This window comes from Numenius arquata, chromosome 6 (assembly GCF_964106895.1).
Source record: "Numenius arquata chromosome 6, bNumArq3.hap1.1, whole genome shotgun sequence".
Classification (NCBI taxonomy): domain Eukaryota; kingdom Metazoa; phylum Chordata; class Aves; order Charadriiformes; family Scolopacidae; genus Numenius; species Numenius arquata.
The window spans coordinates 22266901-22292610 of record NC_133581.1 but is presented as its reverse complement, the minus strand read 5'-3'; the positions used below and the strand labels follow the sequence as shown (position 1 = coordinate 22292610).

At 37.2% G+C, this 25710-nt stretch overlaps 1 protein-coding gene across 2 annotated transcripts; it reads right to left on the bottom strand.

The window, feature by feature from the left end:
• Positions 1 to 3984: 3984 nt before the first annotated feature.
• CTR9 (CTR9 homolog, Paf1/RNA polymerase II complex component) lies at positions 3985 to 25015 on the bottom strand. Of its 2 annotated transcripts, XM_074148903.1 has the most exons (25): positions 24902 to 25015; positions 23187 to 23285; positions 22468 to 22707; positions 21936 to 22053; positions 21195 to 21284; positions 19815 to 19963; positions 17131 to 17238; positions 16553 to 16660; positions 16199 to 16435; positions 15372 to 15461; positions 15140 to 15268; positions 14860 to 15043; positions 13771 to 13859; positions 13335 to 13520; positions 13067 to 13154; positions 12671 to 12819; positions 10470 to 10586; positions 10147 to 10292; positions 8505 to 8576; positions 7246 to 7381; positions 6590 to 6736; positions 5991 to 6148; positions 5605 to 5701; positions 5140 to 5252; positions 3985 to 4872 (listed from the first exon to the last, which is right to left on the bottom strand). In XM_074148903.1, the coding sequence occupies exons 1-25, from the start codon at positions 24944 to 24946 to the stop codon at positions 4464 to 4466; spliced, it is 3504 nt and encodes a 1167-aa protein (XP_074005004.1). In that variant the 5' UTR covers positions 24947 to 25015; the 3' UTR covers positions 3985 to 4463. The 2 variants fall into 2 exon arrangements, with proteins under 2 accessions (XP_074005004.1, XP_074005005.1); XM_074148904.1 differs by lacking the exon at positions 8505 to 8576 and having other exon boundaries at positions 3990 to 4872; positions 24902 to 24946.
• Positions 25016 to 25710: the final 695 nt, after the last annotated feature.

Genomic DNA, 25710 nt, shown 5'->3' with positions numbered 1-25710 from the left:
AGCCTTAAAGAGAAGCAGGAGAGCAGATTCATCAACTAAGAACTCTGAAGGGTTCAAAAATCTTTAAAGAGCTAGAGCATTGCTTGGACCCTTCTAGGCAACAGAAAACACCTCTGAAGTCAATGCCACTCACAAAGACACTCACTCTAAGGTGCTAAACAGAAACCTCTTCTTTGGCTAAAGCAGGGTATTTGTCATTTTCATCACCAAAGAATGAGTGGGGAGGTATGAGACTCTTGTATGCTGGTAAGCTAAACACAACGCATCTGGAGATCAAGCAACACCGTAACAATGCTGGGGGCATCTCTGAACAGTCAGATACAGGAACATCCGTAAGATAAGGATGACACACAGTTAGAAGCAGCAACACAGACTCTTTAGCATGTATCATTTCAAATTGAGCTATAAGAAGGTAAACTCAATCAAGTGTGCCAGTATGACATGGTTTGCAGGCCAAATACTCAGCCAGTCCCAAGCTCTGGACGTTGCAGAGAAAGGAAGAGTTTTTCCCTAAGGGTAAAGGAAAAATTTAAAAAATGGGAAGAGAACAACCCAGAGGGATAGGTCTACCCCTGACAATAAAATAAGCTTAACTGAAAGAACAAAACTATGATGAGTGTTCTTAACTTCTCTAGTAGTTATGGACCCAAGGGAAAAAAAAAGACGTTACAAGCTGCATGACTATACAACTGCCCTTTCTATAGCCTCTGCCAAGACTAAAAGATCCTAAAATTTCAAGTATTTCTACTATAAACTGCATAAAGTTTAAACGTCTGTGTAGACTGAAATTCACAGATAGGATAGAAATACTACACACTTTCAGTACACGTACTTTGAATTTCTCTCCTAACTATCTCCATATTTGGTATTCCCTTAGACTCTGTCTCCAAATCCTCTTCTGTAGGACAACTACAGTGTTTAGATAAATGATAGAAGACTATTAGTAGGAGAGTAGTAAGTACTACTAATTATGAGAGGAATAAGTATTTGGTTACATATTCTTTTTCACATCCATTTTGTCAACTTGTTTTGTTACCTATATTAATACTGAATTTCTCCTTGCTGACTGCAACTCCAGCTGCAGGATTTTTTTCCAGGTTAACTTCTGAATTCAAGATTCATTTACTCTAAGTTAGCTACTACTATTGAACAAGTAGATCACCAAAGGGCTACATCGTAAGAACAAAGAAATCGACAAAACAAAGTAGGGAGGAAACTTGTTTCAGAAAGCCTGCAAGTTTTATAATGGGTCAACAGTATTAATCAACCTCTAATGTAACAGTTTAAATCTGTGGACAGAGGAAAAGGCCTTGCTACAACTAACATTCCTCTAAACAGGGAAATATTTAACATGGAAAGTAACATTCACAGAAAGAGGCCCCTTCCTTATAAAAAGAACCGATACACTTTTAGCTGTAGTGCTCCTACAGTCTTGCCTTCTTCAAAGCATTCCTTGGCAGCACATTCCTAAATATACTCCTGCACCTTACTTCTATGTGGAAAGACTACTGTTGTTTTCAGAGTTAAATTAGCAAAGTGGACATTTAGAAGGTGAATGAATCAATTTACACACAGATGCCTTGTTATTCAGCAGTGACAGCTACTCCTTCCCACCAAGTACTGACCTGGAAAAGTTTCTGAAAAATAAAAACTTGAGTAGGTGTATTAAAAAAAACCAAACCAAACAAAAACAATCAAAAAACCACTCACAAAAAACCTCCACAACCCCCCAATGCCCCCTCAAGCCCCCCAACAACTCATCCACTTTGAATTTTTTAATTTACATTTGAAGTGCTTGTTCTGTGAAGGGCCTAGTCTATAAATTTCAGGAAATGAGAGAACTATTTTTTTTTAAAATCAACTTCTTGCTTAACAGCAAATTCTACATGATCGTTTTTTACTGTATTCTAGTGAAGACACGCTCTTGTGTGAGGAGAGCAAAATGCTAAGCTGCAATAGAGCTCAATAGGAATCCCTTTTCATAGTCATGCAACTTGTTATTGGATGCATAACAGAAACTAGGAATAAAATACTTCTATAGCAATGCAGTATTACACTCTTAAGACCCTGCATTTTATTCTGGGATAGATTACTGCTATTAATAAAGGAATTTAATAGCTGCAAGCCAACCATCTACTTCAGAAGGCAAGGAATGCTGCCAAGAGAGAATGACGGCAACATTATCCACCACTGCACTTTCAAAAAACAAGCATTAGAAAATATGAATTAAGCTAAAACACAGTTTTGTCTCCAGTTACAGCAACATGTGACTTTACGTAACCTTAATCCTCCCATTAACCCTCCTAATCAAAGGAAAGAAAAAAGACTCTAGGGTTCTTTTTTTTCCCTTTTGCTCTGTAAAAGCAGGGGAAGAGGGAAGTAAAAGCATCCCATCCTCTTTCTTTCCCTGCTGATTGGCCTCATGCATTTCAAACCCTTTTAATCCATAACCTCTTCTTACAAGCCTCCTTTCTGACTGTGGAAAGCTCAAAAAATGCACTTACTCATCAGACAATAGATGTATAGAAACCTCTTATTTTACACTTACTGAAAATATTTCTCTCCAACTGGATGTTAGATCTGAAGATCCACTCAGGACTTTAAAGACGTAAATTTTACCTACAGAAAACACATTTTGCTACATACAGCACCAAACCAAGACCTTCAGACCTTTCATAAGAAAGATACAATTAATAACATGATAGAGAAGGCTATAATAGTGGAGATGTATTTGAGGCAGGGAAAAGATCGCATAGTAAGTGCTGCACGTTATTTTTCCTTCCTGTTGTTAAAAGCTGGTTACTCTCATACTTGCCATTGCTGCTTCTGCTCCATTTGTTTCACCTTGCTTCCATTAGTTTTCCTTAGTTGCATCTATCTCCTCACACTTCTTCACAGCTTCATAAGCGAAGCAGTGTCACATCAAGTGTACACACCTCATCTGTCCACTGCCTCCTTGTGACTGACAGAGCTGAGCACCTGGGTCATGATTCTCTTGATAGGAGAATTGTTTTCTACAAGGGCCACAAATTTTCCTCAAGTGCCTGTTCTCAAAGCTATCTAGCTTCCAGCCTTGGACGGTGGCAAATCTTCCACCTAAGTGACTATATGAACAAGAAGACCAAGTTAAGATTGAGTTTTGCTCTAATCCAACAAGCACGATAGCTATTCTTCTATTCTGAATATTACCAAGCATGTAAGTTTTAGGTAAGACCACATATAAAACTTCATACAAAACTGAGCCACGAAAAGAGACATCTCAACTCTTCTACATTCTGCTTTGTCTGCTATGGTTACCAACAGCCCATAAACAAATCAAAAAAACATACACAATGAGAACAGCTAATGCTCACAGCAAACCAGAAATAGCAGCATGGGAAACTTAATTTCCAGTTAGTACTTGAAGTGAACTATCAGCAGTGACAATCTGGACCTTCTAAAAACAAAGCAATATAGTTTAGACTATAGAGTCTTTTAAAAACAGTAGTAATACACTAGTCAGATCTATAAAATCTTCTTGCAGCAAATGACCAACGAAAAAAGTTAGAAAAAAAATTTTGCAGAACTGCAGGGAGAAATCAGATACACTTTAGTCTATAACACAGCAATTTTTCATTGTTGCTCCTGAACACATTATATGAAAGGACTTAATTCCAAAAGGCATCTACTTAAGCTAAAATAAAGACTACTTCCTCAAAACACATTCATTTGTCAAATTTAACATTTTCAGGTTTTCTGCTTATACCTTTTAAGGAGCAAAATAAATCACTCCAAGCAAGTAAGCAGAAAGAGTTTATTGTGACACTGGCAGCTTTACCTTTCTCAAGTAATACTGAGTTCTCTAAATTTTTTTTTTAACTGCCAATTTAAATATTTTCCCTACATCTGCATTGTTACTTTATAAAATTTCTTTAATATCTGCATCTTTTTCACCTGATTTAACACAAAAACAGAAGCAAAAGAACAAACACTTGGAAACATAAGGAGTTGCATCATGGCAAATGTAATCTTTAATAGAAAATAAGAAAAACCTCCCTACTGACCTTCATTCAGAACAAGGAAAAAGATAAATATCCACAGCTCTTTGTTCCACTTGGTAGGATTTTAAGATCCATCTATGCATGTATAAGCACAGAACACACAGTTTTAGCCACACTGGAACCACCTAAACAGAGGTTTTATGTTCCATAGTTTTTACATGCATTCCACCCTTGGTGTGCTGATTATAGTACAGGGATTCTGTTCTTCATCTACAGCAGCTTCAATTTAAGAATACACCATAAGCCAACTTAAAGAAACATCCATTAGTTGCTAATAGAAAGAATCACAGGAAGGTCTCACAACAGTTTACTAAAACATTAAGGTTGTCTTAAATCACAGTTTTCAAATATAAAAATTGGATTTTCCCTATAACTGAAATATATTTACAAGAACATTTTTAAAAAATGGTCTGTAATTTAGATCTAATCACTGTCATCTGAACCACCTTCAGACCCCTCATCATTGGATCCTTCTGGTTCAGATTCATTACCGGATCCTCTGCCAGAGCCCTCGTTGTCAGATCCTCTCTCGGAATCTCTGTCTGAGTCAGCACTGCGAGAAGCTGGACGAGATTCATTTTCTGAACCACCGGACCGACTTCTCCCTGACTGCACAGACTCGTTGTCAGACTGCTCCGAATCTGACCGCCTCCTTTTGCGAGCCGACCTGTCACTGTCAGAGTCTTCCTCAGATGGGCGGACGCTGGATCTCCTTGGACTACCTGCCTCACTACCAGATTTGTTCCTGTTATCAGAATCACTATCCGAAACAATGCGTTTACTGTGCTGCTGTTCCCCATCATCTGAATCACTGTTGCTATTCCTAGCATGTCTGCAGGGAAAAGAAAAAAAAAAACCAACACAGTATTAAAAGATGCTATTTGTAGCTTGAAAATGAAATGAGACACCAGGATTTGAGTAATGCTAGCATTATCAGAATAAGAAAAATGAATGGAATTAATTTGCAATGGAAAGTGATGTTGTGAGTACAATAAAAGGCTTCCCATTATTTTTGCATTATCTCATTATTAACACTGCAGTTTCTCTTAAAAGCATGCATTGAAACTTTAGTACATACAAGGTTAATTAAGGTTCTTACCCATCATCAGCAATTTTGAGTTTATCCTCATCAGAAGAATCATCACTTGATGAAATGATGGCTTTTGATTTGATCTTCCCTTTCATTGAAGGAGGCAGACGTTCTGGCTTGGGCTGTACAGGAGAAAAACAAAGGATTTTCTGTTCATGTGGCTGGTTAAGGGATAGTGCCGAAATGCAGAAACATATTCAGAAAACCGTTCATGCTTTTAACAGTTATTCTAAAGTCATTAGATCAAATTTTTCCATTTACTATCACTTAATTCTAGATGGCTTTGGAAACATCCTTTTCACCTTTGAAGGAGCTATAGCAACAGAGGAGAAGGACAAAAATAAGCTCAAAGTCAGTTTGCTACAAGTTGTTATGTTGTAATTTTCAACATTAATAGATCTCCCTTGACTAGGCTAATACTGAACTCCAAATGCTTATTTAGAAAGTGATGCAGTTATTCAGGGCTTAACTTACAGCCTTCTTTTTCTCTGCTTTGGGTGGACGTCGTTTTTTAGGTCTCGGACCATTTTCATGTTCTTCATCATCGCTCCCCTCATCTGCTTTCTGGGGTCTTAAATCAGAAACATATTTTATATGATGTAAAGCACAACATTAAAAAAAAACAACAATTAACACATACAAAAATACCAGTCTCAAGAAACGTCCAGTTGATCAAGTGCTACTCATACTTCTTTGCTGAGTGGCTCTTTAGGTCTTATAACGAGCATGTGTAAATAAAAATTAATCATGTGAACTCTTGACAACAGTACATTTTTTAAGTCGTTATTAAGAATTGCATGAAAATATACTTAAAAGGCATACTATTTCTTAAGGGAGTCTAACATTAAAGTATCGATTACCTCCTCCTCTTTTTCTTCTTTCTTTCACCCTCCTCTTCTTCCCCATCTTGTTCACTACCACTGCCCTTCCTCTTCTTCTTCTTTCTAGACACGGGCAGATCTTCATCACTGTCATCGTTTACGAACTCATCAAATTCCCCTGCTCCTTTTTTGGAACGCTATAATAAATAAAAGCCCCACAATATAGCCTATTATTCACCTTCTAAGTAAAAAGCTACCAGAAGACAATTAAAAATGGAAACTTTATCTGAACATGTTTTCAAAGATATGAAAATACAGACCTTCTTGTGCCAACTTCCCCATAATCTCTATACTGATGTCACTAAGAAACCGATTCCAAATTGGCACATAATAACACAATCTTATTCTGTTATTTTAACAATTAAATAGAAGAAATTTTGGTGATGTCACCATTCTTGGAACTTTTAAGTATAACTTCCAGTTCTTACATTTGAGTATTAAATCTGTGCAATTTCACTCAGTGGAGCCTAGGAGCATGAAATTAAAAAGCTGTGCTACTGCAAGAGACCATATATCAAAAGGGTAAAATGAAGGAGATCTAAAAAAAAAATTTTAAAAAATAAAAATTTCTCTTCTACCCTGCCTCCACCGCCACCACGTTTTTTTTCCTTTGATCCTTCCACTTCACCAGTGAACATCAGGATATTCTTGGTTTTCTCCACATATTGAGCTCTTTGTTCCAGAAGTTTCTTCTGCTCTTCTTTTTCTCTTAGGCGCTTCTCTTCCTGAAACAGAGAGAAAACTAACCATTACTATTGTATTTGCAGCATTGCAGTGACTATAGTTGCAAGGGTATAAATTATTTTCCAAGAAATTGGAAAATTGACTTTTGACAGCCTATGTCATAGCAGAAGGTCCACATGGCAAAAAAAAAAAGTTTTCTATAAGTCTACGCTAGAGTAGGCAAAAGTCCAAAAGAATTGTTGCACCAAGTATTTCCTCATTCAGCCTGTCAGTACAGAAATTTGATGGCAGACCTTCTGAGGCACAAATTTGATTTCATTATAAAAATAAAAATCTATTTCTGAGGATATGGAAAGAATGAGTGAGTGCCACCGCTTAGCTATAACATTTTATTACTACAATTAAGAAAAATAGCTACCAGACATTCTATCAGTAATACCAGGTACCACCACAGAGCAACAGGGACATATACACTGTTGACAGGTATACTTTTTAAAAATAAAGTATACTTTTAAAAAAATTTAGTATACAGAATGTAACAGAATATAACCTGTTCTTTAAGTAGTTTTTGGCGAAGCAGCTCCTTTTCTTGCTCTTGTTTCGCACGCAGCTCCCTCTCTTCTTCATCCTGCTTGCGTGCTCGAGCCACATGATACTGGGCTTGACTCAGTAAGTCAGAGCATTGCCTGTAACATGCAATGTTTTCAAGTAAAGGAAGGTGGCAGCCACAGACTACAAGAAGAAGCAGTTTTGTAACAGGCATGCATCACAACACTACGTTCATATCACCAACAAAGAAAAAAAAAAGCTACCTAAAATAGCACAATAAAAGAGTACTACAGATTTTTGAGGAAACTAAAGCACTTTCTAGTAAGCTAATTTATCTTTAAATTGCAATATACCATTTCAAAACATACTGCTTCACACTTAAAATTTAGCCAATTCATATACAAAAAAACCCCACATGAACATAAAAGGAATCATCCCAACTAATTTGGAGAGCTTCAGAAGTATGATTAATAAGAACTTGTATTTAATCAGAACATACTAGCAAATCTAATCAGAAAGGTACGTAGAAATTTTATCTTAAAAAAACCACAGTTGTGTAAGAGTTAAGGTTGCAGAAAGTGTTCAAGTCTCATTAAACACTAAAGCAAGGCGCTTTCAATACCCTCTTAGCTAATGTTACAATGACATTTCGTTTAAGATTAAAATTTTCTTCTCTGTACAAAGTGCTTTAATGATACCCATTCAAGATGTACAGTGCATGATGCCCAACAGATGTTACTTGTATATGGCTATGCAAATCTTAGAAAAACATGTAATAAATGAAAAACAGGGCATACTGAGTGAAAACTTAAGAAATAAGGAAACTGATTTGAATAGGCCTGTGTACAAACTCATTACCCTGAGCAAAAGCGAAAGCAGACTAGACTCAGCAAAACAAACATTTTTCGTGTTTCTATAACTGACCCATGTTATTCACCCATGAACGACCTCAAAAAATCTCCATGAAAGCAAACCTGTTGTTAGATTATTATGTTTGAAGTCAAAACAATGAGAGCCAGAGATGTTTAAATAAGTGTCACTGCACTCTCACCAATGGAAAATTTGCCATTAAGACAGCTAAAGTTTTGCCGGCTTCAGCTAATGGCAGACACCACATGTTTTTTAGAATACAGTTTTATTATTAAAAAACAAGACAAAAACATTCCACTTTGATTTGTTTGTGGTTTTGTAGGTTTTTTGGGTTTTGTTGGGTTTTTTTGGGGGGGAGAGGGAGGAAGGTTGGGTGGTTTTTTTTTTTACCTGGCTTCTGTAGCAGCAAGTGCCAAGTCAAATCTCATCTTATCACCTACTTTACTCAAGTAACTGAAGTATCTGGAGGAAAAAACACCACCACAAAAGCAAAAATGGCATTACTTACATATTTATTGTAATTTTGTCTTAAAACAAAGCATTTACTCCTGAATTACAATCCTATAAAACTCAATTGATGAGGAAACCTCACCAATTTTCTCTGTGTGCATCCCCTTTTAATACAACAGTATAAAAGTACATTCAGAGTTCTCCAAATCTAAAACATTCTAAAACCACTCCAGAAAAAAAAACTCAGAAAAATTCTAAAGATAATTTTAAGATTCCATTTATTGGCTCCCAGCAATAAGTACACTGCTGACCGCAGTAGATTTACTCCTTATCTGTCACAGCTTAAGCACTTGAAACCAGCATAAGAAAAGGAAGGAGAACTTATTTTTTAAAAATCCGTCCAGAACAGCCTCCTTGAACCTGGGTGATAGGCCCTTGTGAATACAACACATCTTCAGGTAGATGGGAAAGCTACGATAATCAGTGTTTTGAAAACAGTTTCTCCAATTCATTTAAAGGAAAACAACTTACTTACTGTCCCGGTTGCCACAGTTTCTTCCCATATTCCAGAGACATTTTATATGAAGTGGTTTTGTGCTAGACTGAACTCAAGTTCTTGTACATATGAAAAAAGTAATTCCTTGCTCAAGTTGTAGATTATGGAAAATATCTTCCAAACCGTGACAGGCATTTGAATTTTTAGTTAATGGGTACAAAATAAAGGCTTTCATGCAACTTTCTCAAGACAATAAATAACAATCTTCTAAGTGAATGTAAGTTAGAATTTGTGTTCAAAGGTTTAGTTTGCATTATGTAAAGCACTAGAATTGTGAAATGTTTACTTGTATGAAAGACTTGCTTTAGTTGACAAAATTACTGAAAGGCAACATCTATCCTTGACTTAACAGCAGAGGTAGGAACGCATAAAGCAAGCACCAGCTACTCCAGCAATACCTAGGAACAGAATGGTTGAAAGCTTTGTGTTCAAAAGACAGTGACGATTGGATCAGATTAATCACCCTGTTTTCTCCCTGAGATTTTTTTTAACTCCTCTTTTTTTTTTTTTTTTAAAAGAGAACTAGAAGTTCTGAAACACGTTTAAGAAACTGCTTCTGTTCTTAAGCCACATGAATGCTTTGGCTTTACTTGCCAACAGGAGAGCAAAATTAGTTTTCAAGGACTACCGGTCATTAACTAGGCTCATATAATATAAACAGCTTTGCTTTTGAGCCTTATAGGTTGTTTTAAAAGAAATCAAAAAAGTATTACATTCATAGGATAATTTCAACATTTTTTTCAACGATGCTCTTCCAGGAAGAAGTGCGTCTTGGTCATAGTAATACAAAACCCTTTGAGAAATAGATATTGACAACTTGGCCAAACAAAACTGGCTCTGGAGAAAAGTCTGAACACATAGTTTCGCGAGGCCCAGTCTTTGTTTTCCTAGTAGAAACTCTAAAATTACATAGCTTTATCATAGATGATTGCTCATTTTTCTAACCAGATTTGTGACCTATACTGCAAATTTACTGTAAGGGAACAACAAAACAGATTATAATGACTAGAAATAAATCAGCTTTACCTGTGGGCTAGCTCCAGTTCTTTCACAGCGTTAAGCACCTCCTTTAGATTGCTTTTTTCATCTTTCAGGACAGAGGTAGCTAGTCTTTGTAGCACTAAAGCCACATTAAACATAAGGACTGTATCACTTGGGGCTACGTGCCTGGCCTGTAAATAAAAAACATGACTTTAAGATATGCTACAACATGACACAGAGGTATACGGAAGTGACATAAAGAGAATAAGCACCATTATTTCAATCCTGGACTACCAAATTCAAAGAGACAAACACGCATCAACTTACAGTAATTTTATTCTGTGACTTATGATGTTTTATATTTGTACCTTTAACAAAGTTTGTTTGCATTCCTGTAATTTGCCACATTTGAAGAGTGCCCGGGCCAAATATAACAGCACTTCAGTATTTTGATGCTTATAGAACTTTCTGAGGCAGTTTTCATACTGAAATGGAAAAAAATCAAATGAAGAGGTGACAATGGTTAGTTATTTTGGTTAGCTAACTCCAGCAAATGTTTCTATTCCTAAGAAGCGTTACTGCTAATATGCCTTTTGTTTTTAAAGAAATGTGTCATGTTACATAGAATTTTCTGATGGGTGAAAAAGAAGTGTCTTTCGGCTATTCCATAGTAAGTACCTGATTTTTCTGGAAAATGGCAGCAGTCCAGGAGGCTCTTAAAATACAACAGAATACTTTGCAAGTACTACCTATTGTAACAAAGTCCAAGAAACATGACTCATTTTAAGAGCACTCAATTATTCTCCACAGTAGGGGAGGGGGGTGAATCTGTTTTCTTTATTAATACAAGATATTTTATAAATCGAAATACTGCATTAAATGTAATTCCATGACTGATGCAATTAGTTAAAAAAAAAAATAAATCCACACCTATCAGATAACTCAACCTCAAGTTTGTTCCATCCACCTAGCTGACTAACTTGCCACATCAATGGACATCTGGTTATTCTAAAGCGTAAAAGACGACTCATTACTATAGGTTTTGTCAGTCTAGAATTAAAGCTTCAAACAGTTATGAAATTTATCCCTTTCAGTAACAAGTGCCTTTTGTTTGACACACCTTTTTTCCTCCAGGAATCATCCTCCCTTTCTAAACCTCCAAAATAATAAGAAATACAGAGTAATTTTTATTTCCAGCTCAAATACAGAAAATGCCCTGAATTGTAATGCCTGAAGTCACTACTCCTGGATCACACTCTGTTACAAGTGCCCAATTTTCACTCACCTTTAGAGTCAAATATTTTGTATTTAGCTTAACTCTGCCTTGGATTTGTATGCTTTATGGTAGAGAACTCACTAGAATAATTGTTGTGGCTGCAGTAAACTAGGCTATTAAATTCAATTCATCTCCCTTTGAGTCCAATATCTCACAAAGCCACAATTTCAGACTGTGGCTTGTACCAACTGCATAGCAGAACACAGGGAACAATAAAACACCTCAGTAAATAAACACGTTTCTAATAACAGCTTTAGTTAAATATATTAGCAAATGAGTACGATATTTTTCTGACAAATCAAAAGGTGAAAATGATACCCAGTTTCCCACTGTAATTCGCTGCTTAAACAACTGCTAAAAGAAGATTTTCATTAGACTTTTTGTAGACAAGGTGTTAGTAGACAAGTAGGCAACATGTTAAAAAAAACAGACCCTCTTCAAACACAACAGAATGAATCTGATTGTGCTACCAAAGCTTGTTAACAGTGGTTCACTGGAGGACAGCAGCTACTGAGGTCTTAACCAGCTAAGAAAGGCCCAGTATCCCTTCCTTATAACCATCACAAATAGCTCTGAATTAAGTATTTTTGAGCCTCCTCCTCAATGTGGACTTGATCTTAATGAAACAAGTTTGTTCTGAGCTTCTGCCCTGTTTAATGTATACTTTTTTTTTTTTTGAGCTTACTTGTATGCTTTTGATCAACTGAGTCAATTTAATTAGAATAGGCTAATATTTGGAAGTTAGCTTGGTTGAGCAGGTTGAACCCAATGACCTCATCAGATTTCTTCCAATATGAATTACCTTGTGATGTTAACTGTGGTGAAAGAAATCATGGCACACTCAGCTTTTCAGACAGCTGATTCTTACAAATGATTGCATAAATAACAACAAAAATAGGAAGTGTTGCTATTAAAAAAAAAATCCCAGCAGCAAATTGTATTTACTTACTTCAGTAACATCTAAATGTATATCGCATACAGTAACTACACTGAATGAAGTATCTCTGAGATTTCTAAATTTTAGACTAAAAATTAATTCCAAGACCAAAATTCTAATCCAATTATGTTTTAATTCTGCTACAAAAAAAGTGTACAAGTTGGTAGGTGCTTTGTTACCCCTTACACTTGGTACTTTGTTTTTAGATCTAGGCTTGACAGCCAACAGCATGCTAGAAATAGACCTATACCTTGTTACAATATTATTCAGAAACATTTCCAGCTGCTATGACAGCAGAGAAACATCCGGAGGTCATCTAACCCAACATATTATGCAGTTCAATTTAGAGATCTTACCATTTGGACAGCACTGATGTACTGTTTCTGTTCTACATAGATATGTGCCAAATTCAGCCACACATCACTGATATCTGCTGTTGCCTCTCTCACTTGGGCAAAAACATCACGAGCTTCACGGAAATATCCTTTATGTGCCAAGACAGCTCCTAAGGGGAAAGTATTATGTACAGTATAAGCTTCCAGGTTCACATTCTATGTACTCCTAACAAAGAAAATAAAACATTGCCTGAATAAAGTTCCCCATCAAAAACTAAGTGATAGCTGCCATATCAAAGCTATTCTTTCCTGTGCTCTAGCACGTAGCAGTCAGGCCCTGCAAAAGCATATCTATATTTAAGCATGAAACATAAGAATATCATCACCTCTGAAGGAAAATTAGAGTCTAATATTCACCTATGCCATTAGCAGCATACAAATTCTTTGGATCGTTTCTGAGTACTTGCTTGTAGATTGCTAATGCACGGTCTTGATGACGCTTCTCCTGCAGAAAGAAATATTCCAATTGATCACACATTTCTAAAATGGGGTATTAAAAGACCTACCCAGAAATTTTATGGACTATAAGATGCCAAGCAGGCATCAAGTAAAGGCTCTAAGCAGCTAACAGCATACAAAAATTAAATAAATAAAGCTGCACACAGGGTAGACAGATGCCCATTACCTTTTCTCTGTCTCTTGTGGGTTGATGTAGAGTCTGCAACCAGACATTGCCAAGAGCCAGCATAGAATAAGTATCATTTTGTGTGGAGGGCTGCTTCAATATTCTTTCAAATTTCTTCTGTCCTGGACCCCACTCTTGTTTAGCCAAATGAAGATTGCCAATCAGAGACCAAGCATCTGGATGGTCCTAAATAAAGATTCACTGTAAGTTGCAGAAGTACTATTTTCCCTTGCAAGGTTACTTTTCCACGTTCAAAATGTCATTTTTCTTAATTAGGATTCCATATTTTAAAAAAACCAACAACAAAACCACAGAGAGCAGACTGTGGTAGTTCTCTCTTCTTCCCCTAGTTTATATGAACAAACAAAATAAAAATAAAAGTTTAACTTAGCATTTCAAGTTCTTTAACTCTAAACACTTAAAAAGGGTTACAAACCTGATTTATCTGAAGTGCTTCTTTAAACCAATCGGAAGCCTCATAAAAATTTCCTTTATCCCTAGCCATAGCTCCCAAGCGCAAGTAGCCTAAAAATAAAGATACAAAACAAAATAAAAAACAGGAAACAGGCTGAAGTCATCTCAAACAAAGGAAATACTGGCCATGCATGAATTTCAAAAGCATTCTTTTTCTTGATCTGCTAAGGACAGCAAACATTAAGACACCTTTCATATTCTATTCACAATGAGAAACACCACGTGAAGAGGAACATCCATCCACAACAGTGACACAAAAATTGCAGATTTCTAACAGTTAAAGTAAGGTAAATGTTTTTAATTGGTTTCGTAGGTTGAAGACGATTGAGAAACCTCAAAGAAAGAAGGATACATCAGTTACATAATACTTGTCCCTCCACTTTAAAAAGCTCTTCCGCCTCCATGAGCTTTGGGAAGAGTATCAGTTAGCAGGTGACAACAGAAAACAAGCAGGGCAAAGGCTATAGATTAGACTGGGGCACACTGTGTGCTGTCGCTTGCTGAGCAAGGGTTACCACCTCGCCTTTACAGCAAGTATGCTCTTAGGCGCAAGAGGAAGAGCAGAGCGAGGAGAAAAAACAGGACGCCCCATAGAAGCTGTGCTAACACCCTCAACAGTCCTTCTTCCCTGAAAGAAGGCCAAGGTCCAAGATAAAGTGATTCTCCCAAAGGGTCTCTAATTCCACCCGCATAGGTAGAGTTGCAGCGCCTGGGCATATCAAGTGGATGGCCTTCACTGCACCTAAGTGCTGAGGCTTTGATAGGGTTGGGGAGCAACTGAGCAAAGGCACACGAGTCTAGATAAGCTAATTTTGCCAGATTTCTGGAGTACAGTATCATTTACCAATAACTAGGAGGCTTAAAGCAGGAGATTGGACTATAAGGATGATGCAGGCCTTAAAAAACAGGTAGGAAAAACAGCAGGTAGGTAAGCAGGCCCCAAAACTACTATAAAAAGTGAAGACATAATGAGACCAGAACACAATGTAAATAGGAGGATTTTTGGTATTATAAGGAGGACTGTGGAACTAAAATACTAAATGTTTCTTACAATCAACGTAATTAGGATGTTCTCTTAAAATGTTTTTATACAGCTTTTCCGCTTCATGAAATTCACACATCGCCTCATATAGTCTGGCAAGGTTATAGGACGTTGTTACAGAGATAGCATTGTAATAATGCTCATCATGTTCAGCTTCTGCTTTTGCACGATCCAGTGAAGCCAAAAAATATTTCTAAAGTAAAAACAAGAAAAAAGGAATAAAGCACTCCAGAATATTCTTAAAGGAAAATTTCTTGGTGATCAAGTCAAACTTTGAGTAATTACATACCTTCGCTTCTCCCAGATTTCCCAGCCTGAAGTGCAGAGCACCCACATTATTCAAAATCTCTGGTGGGACATCAGCCTGTACTTTCTCTTGCAGAATGCGTGTGGCTGTACCATAGGCTGACAGTGCACCCTTTACAAAGAAAGGGAAAGTGGAAGAAAGAAATAAGGGAACAAACTCTATGTGCTCTTATGAGAAGCACACACAGAATTCACCAAGTGTATATTAATAATACCTGTATATCAGTCTGTTCTAGAATTTGGGCTAGCTCAATCCATGCCTCTACATCATCAGGATATTGTTCTGTGACTTTCTTCAGATGTCCCTGAAAACCAGCAGAAAATAATTATGCCTCTTTGTGGATACACAAACTGTTTAAAAAATATATAAAATAAAATCAAAAGAAAGAGTGAAGATATTAATATCAACACTAGAAAGATATACCATGCTGGAAAAGAAAACATCCTAAACATCTGCACAATTTGGTCACAAAATAAAAAAATTCATTAGTTTCCTTCATTATTGTACTTTTCTGTAGAACAAAACACCTGCTTAAAGTCTTAGAGAAGCAGAAACTATTATACCAACAGGAGAACCCAGAAAAGTGATGTCTAACATTTTTTGCATTTATTTACCCAACATTAGATTTAAAACCCCTTTCATTTAAAAAAAGTCTAGCATTGTCCTTCCAGCTGAGCTAAGAGAAGTGTTTTCTGGAAATCACTAGCAAATTGCTGTCTTCAGGAAATCACTAACTTACCATCCAGAGAACTTTTAACATATATGGGAAGAATTCTGCCCTTTTCATAGTACCAAATGCAAAGGTGAGGCTGGGACTCCTCTAAATTCCTGGACTTGCTTTAGCCAGAGCCCAGTAGGACTTTCAATTCTGTCCATAAGTTGTGACTCTCCAGTTAGGAGGATCTCTCATGACAGCCAATATAAAAATATTCCCTACCTACAGCCAAGTAACCCTGAGTTTTAAGCAACTTACAGTACAGTCTGATTTTCAAGTTCTACTCTTGTATGTAAATGCATGATACAGGCAGAAGCAAAACTCACCTTTGCAATATCCCGTTTCTCCTGGTCTTCTGAAGCAGCATAAAGAGATCCAAGGATTTTCATGGTCTCATAATTGTTAGGGTATGCTTTCAGAACTTTTTCAAAGCATTGTGAGGCATTCTCTTTGTCCCCTCGATAAATGTACATTTGACCCAAACCAAAAAATGGAAGTACAAAAGAAGATGAGGCAAACTGAGTGGCCTGGTAGTAATACTGGAAAGCTTGATCATAATCTTCCTAATTAAAAAAAGTGAATAAAAACAGGTAATGTTTTCACAGGTAAGCTTTGTATGAACTTTTATAACACAAATTTTTAAGTGTAATCTCAAAGGGGGCTTTTAAAAACTGCCCTACCTGTACATGAAAAGACCTAGCCAGCTGATAACAACTCTCTGCCTGCATTGCTTCAACTTCTGTATTATGGAAAGCATGAAGAGCCAGGTGTTGCACTTTACCATAGTCCTGAAAAAAAGGAAGTAAAATGAAATTTGAAAGCCTTCGTTTTATTTATGGTGAAGTGATTTATTATTCAAACAAGGACAGCTAGAAAATACAATAAAGCTTAGCCATAGTACTGACTAAATTAATAATAACAGATTTAGTTTTAGTAGTTACTGTTCTTTTCTCTATTTCATATTTTAAAGCATGGAAGAGTTAGGAGAAGGAAAAAAAAACAAACTCCAAATGAAAACAAAAAACCCTTCAGGACACAAAGGTGCCCTTGACTTAAGAAATAAGTGTACCTTTTCTTGGCTTTCTTGAGAAAAGTTTATACAAAATTTAACTCCAAAACTTTACACTTGTCCATCTAGATTAGCAGTTCCATATTAGGCACCACTTTGCCTGATGAAATGAGATTGAATCTAACACCCGAATCCTTGCTGTTCAGAGGTTATCAAGTATTTAACTGTAAAATTCCATAGACCTCTTACCTTCTTGAAGAAGAAGTGATTAGCCAAGTGATTCAATACCATTGGGTTACTGGGATCAATTGTGTAAGCCCTAGAGAGGAGTTGAACACCGTTCTTGATGGAATCAGCCTAAATGAAACATTGAAAGGGATCAGCAACATCTCAATAGCTGTATCTTATTAATATCTTCAAAACTGTACTTCAGTCTAGACTGCTGCAGGAACTCTGACAAAACCATGCTGGGCTCACAGAAAAAAATTAAATTCAGCTACTAGCTTTTCTCCCTGCAGCGTACAGATGGAAAATGTGAAATGAAGCCACCATAGAGGCATGGAAAAAAGCACAGCAGGACTTTCTAGGAAAAAAAACAAACACCAAATTCACTGGTGTCCTTTGACATATCACACTCACACCCTGATAGCCTTCCTTTTCCTGCTCAATGTCCCCAGAACCTGTTTAGTTTAGTTTTCAACTCTTTACACAATTTGTTCAACAGCAAAATGAAAATATTCCCCTGTTCAAATTCTAAACAAGAACAAGATGCTGAATTAAGAGCTGCTAGTACTTAAGTTCTAATTTTAAAAAATGGTAGAAGTTTGAGGTGTTTACACAGGGATATCATTCTATCAACTTACTCTTTTCTAAATAAACTTTACAGTTCAAAGTTTTCCACGGGCACAAATTTGACTTACTTAAAAGTTCAAATCCATAACTGATAAAATAATTGCTATTTATTTGGGACACCCATGAGATCCACATCCCAAGCATGTCAACTTAAATCTGTATTTATTTCTCAACAGAAATATCAAGAACAGCATCTAGTAATCATGTAACACCTGTGCTTTACTTTGCAATTATTATCAGCAGAAAGCTACCTTATTGAACAGATTAGGTTTTACGAGGTTTAGACATCGGATGAAGTCCAATAGGCAGCTAAAAAACATAATTTCAGTTTGAAAAGGCACTATCTTTCCAAACCTAGTGTAACAATATACCTTGATTAGGAGATATTGAATAATTCTTGGTTTAATTTTCAAAGGCAAAGAGGGTTTATAATCACGCTATGTGTATGTCTGAGTTCTCTGATAATTTGAGTCTAATGTCCAATTTCAACCAAATCCAATACATGGTTAGAGGTCTCAAAGCTCCTAAGTGCTTTTATTAAAGAAAACCAGAGATAAGAAAGCCCTCAAGGAGAACACAGTGTAATCTCAACCCTGATTTGACATCACAGCATCTTCTAGGAGGGAGAAACATTAGTAATATCTAAGCACAGAAAATACATCAATTAGTAGTTTGCAACTCAGAGAGAATCTTTTCCCCAGAGAAAGTGTTCTCCTTCCTCCAAGCCAACTCTTTGGTGTTATACTAACTTGGCAGTGCAAGTTGTAAAAAAAAGTTGGAAGTAAAGCACAGGTGATATATTTCTCACAAAGAACAAAAACTGTATTTGAATGGGTCAGCTTTTAATTACAGCTTTTCGAAGCTTAAGGTGAGGGGGCTCATCCCTTGACTTCAGTCAAAAGACCTTCAGGAAAAAAAAAGCAAGATATCACATTTCACTAGTTTCTCACCCATGGAGTTATTTATGAAAATTTGACTTCAGAGTATTTTTGGTTGTCTCTCTAGTTTTAGAAAACAAAACTCTCGTGCCCACATTTTTGGAATTCTTCAGACTTTCACAAGTCTTAACGGTTGGTTTTTTTTTTCACAACATAGTAAACTAAGTAATTTCTAGACACTCTGCGCTAACAAAAGATCTTTTAAGGAGCTATGTGTTCCGCAGATAGCATAACACTAAGATACAATTATGTAACAATTTTTAATATTTTTTTAAAAAAATACTTAAAGGTCTCATCCTCCACTGATAACTTCCTTAGCATGGATTAACCATCTCGGATCTTATGATCCCAATTAAGCTATATGAGCATATGTATTTTTCTAGTGACACAACACCTACAGAGGTAGGATCACCACTTTATCACAGTTTTATCAGCCTAGTTAAAATTTGTTCTTGCCTACACCTTGGTTTACCACATGGTACGCATGCCAAGGTAGGCTTGAATACAACTTTAACACTTATTTGAAAGCTTATGTTCCTTAAAGCCCAGCACTAACCACCTGAGACTACATCTTTTACCTTGACCTTCCTGTTAGCATGACGCTTTAAAAAAAAAACAAATTCCTGATGCTCTGGAATAGAGCTGCCATTGCAAGTGAGGTCTCCAAGTACTTGAGGACTTTCAGAGCACGCCAAGTACAAACTGATTTAGTTAAGCTTCACAGAGTCACAAATGACTAAGGCTTGCTATTATACATATTATAACTATTGGTCATTAAAGTAAGATTTTTAAATCAGCAGCTTTGGTGTTTTTTCAAGTGACTGGACATGCATTCACATATCTCATCATGGATATTTATTATTTTAATTAAAATAGTTAACCCAGCACTGCTTTTCTGTACTTAACACCTCTATAAGCAACAGAGCTGACGATTGTTAACAACAGAAGAAAGTTATTCAGAATGTGCTGCTCACAAGTACATATCTATAACATCATTCAAAAGTGACACAGACTTAAAATGATTTAACAACAAAAGTTGTTACCTGTTTTAAAAATTTGACTACCTTTCAAAGTATAAAAAGTTTGCTTTTTCAGATAAGAAGGAAGTAAAATGAGCATGGATTCTTGTCAAGCCAGACCCACCTCTTTATTATTGAGTTCCAGGACGGCCAGTCCAACCAAAGCACCTACGCATTTTGAATTTAGTTCCAGAGCCCTGCTGAACGCTAAGCGAGCTTTTTCCAACTTGTTCAGTTTCACGAAGCAGTGGCCCATACCTAATCGAACCTCAGCTAGAGAACAAGATGACACCATTCAGAATCCCAAAATTTCAACTTTATGACTTTTTTTACATTCTGGACATCAATTAAAGTGAAAGCACAATTTGCAATATTTCTTTAAAACCTGTAAAGCCACCTAATGATTTATTGTTTTTAAAGGCAGCCTCCCACTTGGCAGCAAAACTAACAGATTAGCAAGACTTTATTTCTCCATACCTCCCCGAACATTGGTCTGTATCTCCAAAAGACTCTGATACTTAAAAAATAAAAAACAAAAAATAACTTTTATGGAAACATATTTAAAAATAATAGATAAGGACATTAAAAAATTGCCAGATGAAAGGGCTGGAAATTTCTCAGGCAGGGTAAGTTCACCTGAGACTACTAAAACACAGAAAAATAAACAAGTTAGCTAGCCATTTTTCCTCAAACGATCAACTGATTCACTGCTAACAAAATGCTGTTTATCATCCTCTAACTTCCATGATTGTGGACAGATGAACTAGTACACAGAATTCACATTGTGTCTGTGTGAAAAAGGGGAGTGAATGAAAGACGTTTGTTTAAAAGTAAGGCTTAGCTTTCTAAATTCACTTTTGCAGCAATGATTCCTATGCTAAACCGGACTACAGAATACATATCAACTTTGTAATAAGTTCTTTGAGATAGGTTACAGCAAAGTACACCACATCTCTCAAGAGACTTTGCCTTAATTTATGATTCTAATGTAAATACCCTGAACTAACGTTTCCAAATCGCATCCATTGCTTTTATAGCTGTTACCAATAGCTTTCCCAGATTTTTCCATTAAGAAAATCATACAACACCAGGAAAATGAACACCATGCACTATAGGCAGAATTTCACTTTTCATGTCTTGTTTCATTATTAATGCTAATACATCATTTTCTTAATGAATAACCCTTATTCCAAAAGCTCACAGATAGGTTCTGCAAGTCTTGAACAGTTCCTCTGCTGTCCATATAACTTTTCTTACATGCAACTTCTCATTTTCTAATAGCTCTAAGGCAAAATGAGAAAGTATTTTCCTAAACACAATTTCCTTCTCCAAAAATCAAGGAACACTTCAAGTCAACAAACAACCAAACTCCTCTATAATGAGGGCCGGGAATTTTTTGACTGACATAGATCACAAAAAAGCCCTTGGGTATTTGAGTTAGGAAGACTTGAGCTAGCTTGCAAGCACAGCAAATACTTCCACTAGCAAATACTTTCTGTGTTACCTGGGCAACCTGGATTGGTACGCAATGCTTTCTTGTAGTAGGCAAGGGCTCCTCTATAATCTTTCTTGTTGAAAGAAATGCATGCTTTACCTGTTATAACATACCAGTTATGAATAAATCAGAAATATAAACAAAGCAGTTATAAATCAGAAGCTCAAAAGTATTATTTGCTAAATTTGTGCCGTGCCAATTTTCAAAAATTACAGTTAAAAACTAAACAGAAAATTCAGACAGCTACAATTTTTGCTATCTGTGATGATGTCAAGTATATGAAAAAAAAAATCAAACATGGGAACACAGTAAATTTACATTTTCTTGGCTTTCTGCAGAAACTTAATTCCTTCCTGATCCAGAGGACAGACACTTACTAAGACTAGATTAATTAGTGAACAAATTAAAATACAAGTGTTACAGCCCGCTAACCCCTCACTAATGGTATCTCCACCTTTGACAGAATTTACAGCTTCATCGGCATCATAAAGGAAACATAAGTAGTTGGACTGGATGTATGCCTACGGGTCTCAGAAGATGCCAGCTAGCATTATACTTTTTCCCAGCTCCTTCATCTATGTATACTTTCCATGTTTAAAGTAATCTCTGTCATGTGTTTCTGATCAAAAGTGCACACTTCTTTACCACATTCTTTCTACTCACATACGCACCCTCCTCTTAAGCACATAGTTCATTCGAAAACTCAACTGTAGAGACCAAGTTTTTACACAAATACCCATAAACTCATACCAAGAAGGGCAGGAATATTATTTGGAGACTGGTTGAGCACAAAGTGGAATTGTGCGTCAGCTTGGTCCATCTTATCACCTTCAAGAAGACAAAAGCAGGCTCTTCCCAACAAGTGATTCTAAGTAAGGAGAAAAAATTTGTCATACGTTTTGCTTTGTAAAATATGAAGATTAGATTACGTGAAAGATTAACTGGCTATGCTATAATGCTTTCTACGATTAATTTATTTCTCTTCCACCAGAAAGAAAAATAAAACAAAAAGGGTCTTTATCATCCACTTCTAAAGTTCATATATTATTAAGAGAGTGGCAACCAATCCTTCCTTCTCAGCCCCCAAAAATTGACTGACATAGTTCTATCAGGTGTCCCAAGTTAGAAATAACTATTCCCAGTAGCACCACACACATTTCAGATACTTACAAGTTTTGCTTACACGTACTACACTATCTGCCTTAAGGTGAATCAGTATTGTTTTCTTTACGATCACTAAATAACTTACAAATATGGATCTTTAAACAGAATTTGGTTTTACCTGATCATACATGATAATTTTGTCAGCCATAGTATACAATAAGGTAGCTTGCGTAATGAGCTCCTTCTTGTTATCTTTGTTCTTTTCCTTTCGAGCCTGCTGTACATAATACGCTGCCAGAGTATCCAGACATGTCATCTGATCTTTTTCATGGTCTCTATAGTCCAGGTTACCATCTATGCGTGCAGCTTCCAACAGCTTCACAAAGTCTTCTGTTTTTCCTTGTTTGTAGTATTCCAGCTATAAAACATACAGTTTTAACAGACAATACTAGCCCAGCAAGTAAGTAGCATATCAAGTTGATGCCTTAGGTGTCCCAACTTAGTATTTTTACATTAAAACACAAGTCTTAGAGCTATTTATAAGTGAAGAATCAACTGTTTTTCCTCTGAACTTCTTTAACTTTTTGCACATTTTGCCATACTTTCTATAGTAGAGATGCTACCCCTCCTTTTTTGTGAAGCGCATAATCAAAAGGCACAAACCAGAAAGTACTACTTAGAAAGCAGGCCTCAAGCAGCATTGTTTCATGAAAAAGGATGAAATTAAAATCTTAATATACATATGTCAAATCAGAAATATCTGGCCCAGAATCAGTGACTGAATAAGCCCATTAAGTTCCTGTTCAGAATTCAGTTATCCCTGGTCATAAAAGGAACCAGAAATTATTATTTGATCTGAATATAGTATTTAAATATACAATTTGAATATATACTAACCGCTAAGGCAATCCATATGTGCAGTTGAGTGTGTTCCTGTTTCAATATACTTATAACTTCATCACCCTCAGGTAACTGATCGAAGTCAAGCTCAATCACCTAGAACCAAACAATATAGATTTTATTTTCACAAAGCATTAACAGTGTTATCTGTCATTGAGGTCAAAGGAAGCTGGACATTTCAGAGCACAAAACATAATTAAACAAGGTTATGGACAAAGAAAGAAGTGATAATGTATTGTATTCTATACAAGACAAAAGTGACAGCCACTCACAAACATCAGAGATAAAGCAACCCAACGTTTGGGATGCTAGTCAGGGAGAATAAGCAGAGATGCTAACTCAACTTCTTTCAATATAGACTTCAGGCTTAGAGTTTTTACAGTTCACCTTATAACCAACTTGACTGCACACTGTTGAAATTCTAAAACTTTTCCTACAGATATACAAAGATCTACGATACAGTCAAAATCTTCCAAGTAATCAGGTATCAGAGATTCAATACCTAAAACTAAATTTTGTAAAGTCATCTTTATGCCCAAGAAAATGATGAGATTACTGAAGTGCCAAACATTATAAATAATGGACTAAATTTCTGAGTATTAACAACCATAGTCACCATGAGGAAATGACATCAACAACTTTTCATCATGCAAGCATTATTTTGTAAGTACTATTTGCCCATGTTGATCTACTCTTCTGATACAGAAAATGAGGAAAAAGGAACAGATACTCCCAAGGTCGGATGTTCGGGAACGCAATTTAACTGCCTGTTAGTTCACTTGCTACTCAGTCATCCTGCTTTAATATTAGTCATGTATGTTACAATTTAATTTTACAGCAAGAGATGCAGTTGTTCCCAGGCTTGTACCCTGATTACCAATGCAGGGTCTCTTTCTCTGAAGACTGGATTAGAGCAGTCCAGTTTATAAGGGCTTACAGTTTTGACTATGCAAAACTCAAGAATACCAGCAAAAATACTTCTGCTTCTGTTGTTTAGTTTTGAGTTTGTCTTGCACAGTACCTCCTACTTGACAGATAATGATGTTTTTAAATTTGGGCAACCCTCACCTACTAACCAAAATAGTTATTAATGAGAAATAGATGCTACCGACACAGCAAATAAATATGGAAGTTAAAAAGGGCAGTTAAAAAATAATAAATGCATTTTATAGCAATCCTTAGTGATTACTCCAGAACTTCAGGATCCAAGTAGTCCTGGCCGTAACCTGAATAGCAGCACCAAGATCAACTATTCATGTTGACACCTCAGACAGAAATTTCTGTCAGAGAAAAAAGCTCTCCAACGTGTAAGCTACAAAGTACCTTTCGCAGGACTTAAAAACTCAATGGCAATCGTATAGCAATTTGTTAAGAGTATGGATACATATATTCACAAAAACCATGTACTGCTGTTCCCAGCGGCTCTCCATCATCAGCAAGCCACTAGGCAAGGATAGGGAGGTTATGGCTAGCAGAGGGCTGACACCCTTCACCCAGGGGGTTTGGGTTTTCTTTCCGCGAAGCGATACACCTGTGACCCCAACAACTCATTCCTCTCAGGGAAGGGAGCGACACTCCCCCTCAAGCCCGGGACAAAACTACGCAAGGAGGCGACAAACGCCCGCACGCCGGCACGCACCACACAGCGCACCCCTTCCTTCTCCCCCTCCCCTGGACCAGGCCGCGCCGCCGCCTCACAGCCCCCAACTCGCCTCATCGGTGTCCCGGAGAGGGATCTCGATAGACCCCCGCGACATGATGGCGACACTGCTGTCCGCCAAGCCGCCAGCACGCAACGGCCCGTCCGGCCCGCACTTCCCCTCACAAACACCGACTGACCCGGACGTGCTCGGGCCACGGGAGCGGGAGGCGGGCTGGCTCCGCCCCCGAGGAGCCACCAGCCAATCCCAGCCTGACGTCCCTGCCTGAGGAGGAGGGAGGGCTTTGCCGCCCGGCGCGCGCGGCCTCGTTGCTGAGGCAACGGCGGCCTCGCGGGCGCCCCTCAGCGAGCGGCGAGGCACCGGCGTGCCGGGCCACCGGGCTCCGCCGGCCCTGGGCCTGGCCCTGGCCCTGTCCCCGCCCCGGCCTGTGTTGCGCTGTGTGACCTCCCGTGCGGCTGCTCACGGCGGTTTTCCGTGTGGCGGCCTCTTAAATCGGGAGCAGTCTCCTCAGGACAGAGTGAGGGATTACTGGGGACTTGCAGACAGGTATTAGTCCCGCTAATTTATACATGTATATCATATGCTTCCCTCTAGAAATATATATAGAGACTACCAAGATATAATGCTGTGTATTTATACACGCACACACCGATAAAATTGAATAGATTTGCATCTGGTTGCTCCGTGGTCTTGAGACCATGACTCCCTCCAGCTGTGCCTCTCCTCATGTCATTTTAAAATCGCTAAAGATTGCCAACCAAATGCAATAAAATGTGCGGCTTTTCCCTATTTTTGTGGAAAATTTTTTTGTGTGTAAATCCAAATACCTATTATCTGACTAGATTTGGTGCTGTAATATT